At 37.5% G+C, this 10,233-nt stretch overlaps 1 protein-coding gene across 1 annotated transcript; it reads left to right on the forward strand.

Moving 5' to 3' along the window:
• Positions 1-6,032: 6,032 nt before the first annotated feature.
• Positions 6,033-10,233, forward strand: sgk2b (serum/glucocorticoid regulated kinase 2b). The gene is made up of 12 exons (XM_055047797.1): positions 6,033-6,200; positions 6,728-6,803; positions 6,894-6,963; positions 7,086-7,111; positions 7,448-7,505; positions 7,583-7,666; positions 7,750-7,881; positions 7,964-8,076; positions 9,190-9,409; positions 9,488-9,643; positions 9,728-9,817; positions 9,898-10,233. The coding sequence occupies exons 1-12, from the start codon at positions 6,134-6,136 to the stop codon at positions 10,057-10,059; spliced, it is 1,254 nt and encodes a 417-aa protein (XP_054903772.1). The 5' UTR covers positions 6,033-6,133; the 3' UTR covers positions 10,060-10,233.

Here is a 10,233-nt window from a genome sequence, read left to right on the forward strand (position 1 = left end):
TGTCAAACAGACTTTCTGTTGCATGTCTTTCATTTTTCATTGTGCATTATTTTATCATAATATTTATATTGTTGGTTTTCTATGCAGCGTTAGTGATGGCTTTGTCTGTGAAAGGAGCTTAATAAATAAAATTTACTTAGTGTCTTATTTTATATATAATATTTCTCTTCATGGAGGTTGTTTCAAGAAACCTTTAGATTGACTCAACTCATCTGATTTAGTGGTTTAACCTAAATGTAAAAAGTTCTTGAGGTCAATTCTATGACATAAAAAACTAGTGTTTTTACAGAGCTTGACTGTTTCTTTTAGCTGTTTATTTTTTGTATTTGTTACTGCCTCTTTTTAATGCACTAAACCATTTTGTTGTTTGCTATCTCATCCTGAGAAATAACTCTAACAGTAAAATATTAATGTAAAGCCAAAGATTACAATATTGTCATATTTTATTCAGTAGTTGCACTCATGAGAAAAAAAATAAACTCAGATAAATACTAAATGTTATCAAGAACAGCAGACAACCAAGAAGAGATACAGGTATATTGTAAATAAAGATGCAAAATACCTATTGGATGATACAATATTAGCCTAAGATGTTGAAAATGCTTTGGCCCTGCCACAAACTGCTGATATACTGTCTTTTTTTATCCATCTGAACTTTAAATTATTTAGCTGAATTTAAGAATGTTAAGAGGAAAACTTGTACTCATCTATAAACGGTGAGAAATTAACTTCAACCATGAAGCGACAATTTAACATTTTTAAAAGGCATTATAGAAGGGAAGACTGTTAAACAGCGTACAAAAACACTTTTTAAGAATAAACTGCTAAATGAAATTAAATTGAAACGATGGACTTGCTTTCCAGCTTCCTATGGGCTGCCTGCTGTCGCCCTCTACAGGATACTGGAAGTATTGCTGACAGTACTGTCTGAAAATACTTTGTTATATGCTTTATATAATAATAATAATAATAATAATAATAATAATAATAATAATAATAATAATAATAATAATAATAACTTCAAATTCCAAAGAATAAGACCAAAACAGGAATAAAGAGATGATCAAACTCAGAGATAAAAAACTAAATCAAAAGTACACCTGTGTCTATCCTTTATTTCAAAACAAAGTAAGTTTAGCTAAAATTTATTTCTATGTTCTCTTGTAAATCTATGTGAATTGTTAAGTCAGGCTCAATTTCAAGAAAAATATTACACTAAAAGTCAAACCTGAAAAATATACATTATTTTTAATTTGTTATTTATTTATTAAACCTGATTAAAACTGATTTGTTTTGTTTCCCAGTGTGGAATGACAAAAAAGCTGGAGTACTAATTTTCGTCTTGTCATAACACACATTAACAGGCAGCAAAATTTATAAATAGCACTGAAATTAGGTCAAACTATTAGCTCTTTCTTACTTGGTGTTGTGTTGCAAGTCACTTTCAGACAACAAAAACTCCTACTTAGACTGCTAACAATAAATTAATCGACTGTGCCTAATTAACGTTTCTTGCAGGTGTCCCTCCAAGTCGTCAGGAAGCAGCAGGATCTTACTGAGTCATGGAAATGTTCTTTTCCGTCTCGACTGTTCCTCCAGCGTTAGTGTAGCACATTATAAATACGATTTGCAGCGGAGGTGAGAACACTTTCCTGCAGTCTTAAATGTCAGATGACTCAAGGCGCCTTCAGTTTTCAGAAAGTGTGGCACTTTCAAAGCTCAAAGGTATTTGCTACAATGCAACTCAAAGGAGTTATATCACAAAGCATGTTTTTTTATTATTATTTGTTCAGGCTAGAGCTTCGTTAATGATAGAAGGTAAGTGACCTTACTGAGATGAAGCCTGGATAATTATATTTAGAGCAGACAAGCTTTTAATAAAAACCATGAGCAATCCAATAAATTCAAATTTAAAGTGAGAGATTTGAAGAAAGTTTTGTGTCTTTCTTTTGTTATAGACACAGTTGAGCTTGAACACATTCTCTGAGACTTGCAGTGTTTTTGTACTTTGTTATGGAATATTCCTTCTCCACAATGTAACTCGTGATTTTTTATGGGTGTATTTGAAATAGCAAAAGTTTTAAAATCATTTAAAGTGTAATGAATGACAAAACATTATCTTTTTAAGATATTAAAAAACAAATATGTGTCAAGTCTAACTTTTTAAACAGTTAAACTAAGTTTAAGCAACACATAATAATGCTAGGTGTCATTATGCAGAGTGAAATCTGTGCTATCATGAGCAGAAACGTCGCTCAGAATAGAAGAAGCCAAAACTTGAAAAGTGCCACAAAGAAATAAAAAATAAATAAATAACAGATTGTAGTTTGCAATTGAACTCAGGGACAAAAATCTTCATTTTTGGAGAAATTTTCCATGATCTAATAAAAATTAAATGCAATTTTTACACTTTAAGAAATAATACCACACTCCCACCTGTGAAGTGCCAGCATCATAATTTGGTTGGTGTTATTTTTTTGCTCTTAGAGGACCTTGTGCACTTTACAAAATAAATAATGTCATGAGGAAAAACACATTATTCAGATGTTTTAAAGCAACATGTGAAGACATCAACCAGAAGCTTGGACATGATGTTCAAGTCTAATTGTATGATGACCCAAATCATCCTGCTGATTAAATTTTTGAGTATCTGTCACAGAAAATCACAAGAGCCAAAAACAAATGTGAGTAAAGATTCCTTTTAGCCTGGTTACTCCGGTTCTGTCAGGACAAAAAGGCCAAAATTTCAGCAAATTATTGAGAGAAGCTTGTGAAAGGAAACCTAAAACATTTGACCCACAGTTGAAGAAAATACCAAATGCCAAGGAAATATACATAAACTTCTGAATTTGAGGACATTAAAATTCAGAATTTAAAAAAAGATCCGATATTCAGTGAAACAAAAATAATCATGAACAAAAACATTAAAAGGTGAAAAAACCAACAACAAAATAAATGTTGATTTTATCCAGCATTATGTGCAAACATTCATCACTTCCTATTAGCAAATTTTATGACATCTTTTAATAATTCTAAAGAGTTTGTTTATTTCCTGCCTGTACAACCGAGGCTGGCATTCTGGAAACACTCCAGACCGAAGAGCTGAAGCTTCCTCTGTCGTCACATGGAGGAATGCAGTTGAGCGCTCAGATGTTCTGCAGCACTTGTTGCTTTCGCTGAGAGGAGAAACCAGCTCAGACCGGCTCGACGTTCGCCACTGAGGGCGGCTGGTTGGCTGAGCGTACAGATTGACAGGGGCCAGACGGGTGTTTGCGCCTTTCCTCACAGACACATGGTAGAAAGGAAAACTCCCCCTGTTTCTGTCAGAGGATCAGCTTTCTGCAAACCAAGAGCCACGGTGCCCTCTCCGCTCTGACCTATGCAGTGTCTCCAAATTTAGAGACACAGGAACAAACCCGAGAAGTTATTTCAGTATCAGAACTTCGTGTCCTCCATCAGATTTACATCTCTTAAACACAGGTGCAACATTTTCATTTATTATTTCCAGTTGCCAACAAAACCATTAAGCTCACACACTGAGAGCCATTGTTTGTTTTTCTTTCCTTTGCGTAGCTTTACTCGTCTTTAAACTCCTCAGACATCTCCGTTCTTCTCTGTTTCACTCAAGAATTTGTTTACCACCAGCAGCAGAACCGGACCCAGCCTCTCTTTTTTCTCCTTCATTACATAAGAACATATTAGTGTCAAAGTATGGTTATATAACTCATTTCTTGGTGGAAAGCCTTCATAATGTCACTGGGTGGCTTGCATCTACATTTTGTGCAGAGATTGACCGTGCTTGTTTTATTTCCAGAACAACGTCTGAAGAGAATTCAAAGCCGAACACGATTATTGTAATTCTGGTCTTTTACAAGCGCTATGCTGTGAGATTATTGAAGAGGGCCAAAATAAATAAACAAACCAGGGCTTTAGAGAGAGTCTTTTTAGTTCTTAATGATTTTAAGATCCGGCATAGTTCATTTTTATTGAAAGGCCATAAATCCACAGGTGGAATATGTTGTAAATGTAGAAAAGCTCTTCCCTCTTAGCTCTGTCTCATTCTGAATTTTAAAAAAAATCTGCTTCTTGAAGCTCTGCTGCTCAACGAGCAGCATAAGGTGCCAATCAGCACATTTTCAGCCAGATTTATGAGTGTCACACTGAAGAAGCTCACAGTAGTGATTGAGTCCTTGAACATATGTGGTGCAGCTCTGAAAGAAAAAACGCATTTGTGTTTTTATAGAAATGTTTACAGCATGCGTGCAGTCGGTAGTACTTTGGCCTTGCAGCAAGAATCTCCTGAGTTTGAGGGGTTTTTTTCATGCAGTTTTACTTACAAATGTCAGTTTCACTTTCAATAAAATAATAACATGTAATTTTCTTTCAAGGTATAATGATGTAGAGTGGTGTCAGATCTTTTTCTTTATGGTTACCTTTATATATACACATTTTAAAATGTGTCCATGTGAACGATTATTGATGGTTAGCAGTCACCAGACCGTATCACAGTCCTAAAATTGGGTCAGTAATGATCCAAACAGGTCCTGCCAGTTTACCAGACGTGCCACAGACAAGACGTCTGATGGCACGTTTGGAGCGCTGACACGTGTGTCAGGAATTTACACACGTAGTACAGTTTCCAGAAATCAAAAGTCAAAAATAGGCCTAAACTAGTTGGTGCATTCAGAAACTGAGGAGCAAATCATGAAAGCTGAACTTTTGCGTAAAATTAGGGCAACACATGATCACAGCACTTCATTTAATTAAACATGCTCCTATCTGTTTGCTATGCTGCAGGGTCCTTCCCTCCTATAACTACTTGTAAGTAGTATAGTAGCTATAGCCATTTCACTTTTGTGTTATCTTGATTAAAAAAATATACATTTATGTTTAAGATCACCAAATAAAATTTGGTTTAAAAAGTAACTAAATAAAAAATTCACTTGTCTCATCCAGATCTGATTACTGCCAGACCTGTAAAATACAGAAATGGATTTAATAAAACCTACATGATGACGTAAGCTCAAAGTTCTCAGAAAGCAACGAAAGAAATTCTTTTTTTTATTTTGTTTTGATGTGGCTAAGCACCAAATGTTTTGAAACTCCACTCCATAGTACTGAACCTTCCCCATGTATCCTCCTACCATAGGCCCATCTTACATGCGACAAAAACATATTGATAATATTTGACTGACAGTACCAAAGAAGAATTTTTTGGAAGGTGTGCATCCCGTCACACCTGGCACAAAACTAACAGAGCATTTGAAGCAAAAGGTGATACCTGCAGCCAAATGTGGAGATGGTAGTGTGATGGCCTCGATCTGCTCTGCTTCTTCTGGAGCTGTAATTGATCAAACGCTGAATTTCTCTTCCAGAAAATTGTTGGGTGAGAATGACATAAAGCACATCAGTACATCCTCTGTAGGGCTTAAAAAAGGGACAGTTCTGGGGTCTGGATTAAAATCCAAATAAGATACTCGGACCTTAAACAGGCTGTTCATGCTTAAAAATGTGTCTGAAGACACATTACATTGTTCATACACTTCTGCAAAGAAGAGTGGGACAAAATTCCTTGACAGCGATCTAAGAGACTCCCTGCCTGTTAACCCAAATGCTAAAGGCATTTGCCAAGTGTGGCAAAGACAGATATGAGGGTCAGGCTACTTTCTCACCTGGTTTAAACCGCTAACATGAGGCACCATGCAGTCATGGATCTGCTTTGGAGCTTTTTCAGTCATGGGTGCTGAAATCGAGTGCCAGGATGCTTTAATTGCAGCGAATATGTTGTAAAACACAGCCATGAAGGCTTTCCCCTTCAAACTTAAAAGCTTGGTGAGAACAAGTAATTGTATCCTAACTAAAAATTATTTAATCAACACCGGTAATACCTGTAACACAGCTGCAAAGACGAATGCCCCACATACTGGTGATGAGCGGCGCTTATGTTGAGCCTCGCGTGGTGTATTTATGAGTTGTCCGAAGGAGCTTGAACGCATCGCCTAGTGCGTCACAAGTCTTAAAACGAGCAGCAGAGCGGTTGAAGTTTCAGTCCGGAGGGTCTGGTTGGATTTGGACGGTCGATCTAAAACCAGAACCTGTTCTCTTTTTATTTTTTAAATAAAACTTCCTCCAAATGACTCTGACTCAGGAGCGACCGCTGACTTATGCCAAAATGAAGGGGCTTGTTACATTTGTCTCAGGTAGGTCGTCGTTTTTTCTTTGGAAAGTAAGTAATTGAAAAGTAAAATTAGCTAACCGGTAGCCTAAATGTGGTCACCTTCCTAAAATACTGGACGAAGTCATTTTGTGCAAAAACGGGTATTTCCCCTAAATTGTGTTTTGACAAAAAAAAAAAAAGGAAAAAAAGTTTTTAAAAAATACCTTTAATTTTTTTTTTTTTTTTTTTTTTGTGGCCAAAATCATTTTTGCAAAATTTGACATTTTATGAAACATCGCAAATTATTTGGAAAATATATTAAACAAAATATTTCTCAATAGGACATATGGGTTTATATTGAATAATGCTATTGATTAAATTAATATTTAAAAAAATGTACACAAAATTACCTGTTTATCACTTTGTTACTCCAGAAAGCTATTAAATTTCGTTTAAAGTTCACTTTGAAAAGCTGCCAGACATTATCAGACTAAATCCAGCTCGTACATTCTTATGTAATGGACTAACCCACCCCCTCTCTGCCTGTCTGTTTGTCCATCTGTCTTACAGATGTGCTGAAAGAGAAGAAAGTTGGCTTCAGCGATTTCTTGCACAAACTTGTTTCCACCCAGAAGCACTGCCAACAGTGAGTTAGCAAAGAAAATAAGACTTTCTTTTTTTAAAACTTTGAGTCCAGCCCTGTAACTCTTAGCTGTGTTTGACCTCCCAATTGAAGCCTGGACACCCAGAGACTGCTGCAGAGACAGAGCAAGATGAGGAGACAGAAGCAGGAGAAAGCTGCCTCGGTGAGTTCAGACCTGGTGGAGGAATCTTAGGAGACGCTGCCTCGGCGTTGACAGGGGGGCGAAACCCAATCCCACCTTCTGACTGACTTGCCCTCCCCTCCCTGTCTGTCTTATTTTTTCAGAGCCTGGCGAACACAGAAACCGCACAGTGAGTCGCACCCACTCGCAGCGTTTTTCTTGACATGAGAAAAAGTTTTTGCTTCACATTACCGAGCAACCCCTTTCTTTTATAGCAGTCAATTGAGAAGCACAGTGAAGGTCCTTGGGAGGGTCCCCTAATTGGCTCCTAACCTTGTGAGCCCACGTCACAGCTTATGGCATTAGCAATTATGAGGGCTTTTTGAGAAAAAAAACAAGCAAACATAAAAGAACCAGAGTTAACTTATTATGTGGCCACATTATATATTTAGCACCATCACCCCATTTGCATACTTGCCTTACAATCATTAATACATTTCTTGCTACTTACCACTGTCTTCTTCAGGGTGAAACCCTCAGACTTTGACTACCTCAAAGTTATTGGCACAGGAAGCTTTGGGAAGGTATTTTTTTATTAATATATTAGTTTTTATCTGTAAAAGCTGTGAAATGATCAATTAAAAAATGAAATGTATAACAGGTGTTGCTGGCAAGACACAGAAAACAAGGAGGTTACTACGCAGTTAAAGTCCTGGACAAGCAAATGATCATCAGGAGGAAAGAGGTTTGTCCTTCTCTGTGTTTCGTTTTGTCCATTTGTGTGTGTGTTTTTCTGTCTAACTGTGTCTGTGGGTTGTGTCTCTGCAGCAAAGGCATGTGATGGTTGAAAGGAGTGTACTGCTGAAGGGTCTGAATCATCCATTCCTGGTGGGGCTGCATTTCTCCTTCCAGACGCCAAAGACGCTCTGCTTTGTCCTTGACTTTGCAAACGGAGGAGAGGTATGTGGGTTAGAGAAATCCTTTGTCTGATTGAGTCTCACAGAGAATCTTATCTTGAGTTTCATTTCTGTGTTTCTTTCAGCTGTTTTACCACCTGCAGAAAGAGCGTTCATTTCCAGAACCCCGAGCTGCTTTCTACGCTGCAGAGATCGCCGCTGCGCTGGGATATCTCCACTCTCTGAGCATCGTTTACAGGTGCACAGATGAAACATGGCTTTAGATAACGCTGTCTGCGGTTCTACAAGTCAGGCTAAAGTTCAATTAAAGAGCTTGTAGAAAAAATAGTATCCTTCTATAAATTATGCAACATAACAAATTATTAGCTCAAACATTTAGGTAAGTTAAAATACAACTTTATTCTCTATGGTTGGTGTTTTTTTTGTTTTTTTGTTTTTTTTTTACTTTTTGCTTGTGACGCTTTTACAACAAGTTTCCTTCATGTATTAAACGTAATAAGAGGAAAACTACTGAAATTTCTGATTTTAAGCCAAACATTAATTACGTTGTTTTGTTCACCGCAAATGATTTAAGTGACACAATAAGTGTCATTAATAAGTGACACATAATTATATCACAATGGAAACCAACTGGTTTAGTCAGAAGAGCATTTTTCAGAGACAGGTTGGTCTACTTTACTTTCTCTGAGAGGCTTTCACTGCCCTACATAAGGAGCTTTACAAGTTTTGTCAAGGTGTAAAATGTTCTCCATTGGAACTAGTGTTTCTCAAAAATTATAAAATATGGAAGTGAAAGCATCATAGAATGAACAAAAATTAAAATGATGAAACTAATTAATGTTATCTCGAGGTAATTGAAGGTCTGATGAGAAATCTAGGGCCTAGAATGAAGACGATTGACTTAGAGATATTTCATTTACTAGACAATAGGCCTGTCACATTAACAAATGTTGCTGGATGATAAATTGTCCCTGAAGTTATTGCAATAAATAAGATTGTTTTTAGACCATTTTCAAGTAATGTATTAAAAACGGCATAATAATTGAAGAACACATTCTGAAAACTCAATGAAGTATCTTTATGAACATTTAACACTGGAACTGAAAGATATTTTAAATGTCAAAAATATCTTGAAATGAATTATAAAGTTTCAGTCAACAAAACTTTCCTTCGGAAAAGAAAAAAAAACGGACTGAAAACATTTATCATCCTGTTTTTGGTAGAAAAAGAAAAAACAATAAATTATGCAAATGTAAATTATTGAGCTCTTTATATTTTATCAAGCGATGAGCTGATTTATTGCGACAGGCCTACTGAATGCTTTTTTTCTGCTCCTTGTGTGTCTGTGCAGAGACCTGAAGCCAGAAAACATCCTGCTGGACAGCGAAGGCCACGTGATGCTCACAGACTTCGGGCTTTGTAAGGAAGGCGTGGCTGTCGGTGGGATTACACACACCTTCTGTGGGACCCCAGAGTACCTGGCTCCAGAGGTTCTGCTGGGCCAGCCATACAGCCTGGCTGTGGACTGGTGGGGACTGGGAGCAGTGCTGTTTGAGATGCTCTCTGGACTGGTGAGTCTCACTGGATTAAGCGTCGTCTTACTGTTTTCTGCATCTGTAATTCATTGTTTCTCCTGTTCTGCTTCCCAGCCCCCATTTTACAGCTGCAGCAAATTGGAGATGTTGGAAAATATTCTCTACTCTCCCCTGCGGCTGCCCAACGGCTTGTCCGAAGGCGCCTCCTCTCTGTTGATGGGGTTGTTAGAGAGAAACATCTCCAAGCGCTTGGGCCAGAGACTTGATATTGTAAGTGTGTACAGAACAGACAGAGCATGCAGAATGAATGAAGAGGCTCGTGACCACCGGATTTTATTTCTGCTGTTTTCTCAGGAGGAGCTGAAGGAGCATCAGTTCTTTGCTTCCATCAACTGGGACAACCTCGTAGCCAGAAATGTCCGGCCTCCATTCATCCCTAAAGTGGTACGGATAAATCATAAACTGGTCAGGAACGTAATTCCAACAAGTTCCCGGTTGGTTCTGATTGTCTTGTCATTTTCTAGACCAGTCCTTGTGATGTGTGCTACATCGCTCCTGCGTTCACACTGCAGCCCGTCCCTGCCTCCGTCAACGACCGGATGGAGGCAGCTGCTTCCAGCGCAACCTTTTCTGGATTCTCCTTCATGAACCCGGCTAAGTATGTGGCAGCAGAGCCAGACTCATAACGCCACCAAGTCCTCCTGGAGTGGGATCGCTTAAATATTTATTGTTTTATATATACTTTTTTTAATGTAATGTCTATTTATTTTGTACTTGGAATATGAAAACCCTGATATGGTGATTTGCAGCACTTTCATTTGTTGCTTTTAAATAAACTGTGACATATTTTTAGATTTTCA

The sequence above is a fragment of the Poeciliopsis prolifica genome, unplaced genomic scaffold (assembly GCF_027474105.1).
Source record: "Poeciliopsis prolifica strain line A6 unplaced genomic scaffold, Auburn_PproV2 SCAFFOLD026, whole genome shotgun sequence".
NCBI lineage: Eukaryota > Metazoa > Chordata > Actinopteri > Cyprinodontiformes > Poeciliidae > Poeciliopsis > Poeciliopsis prolifica.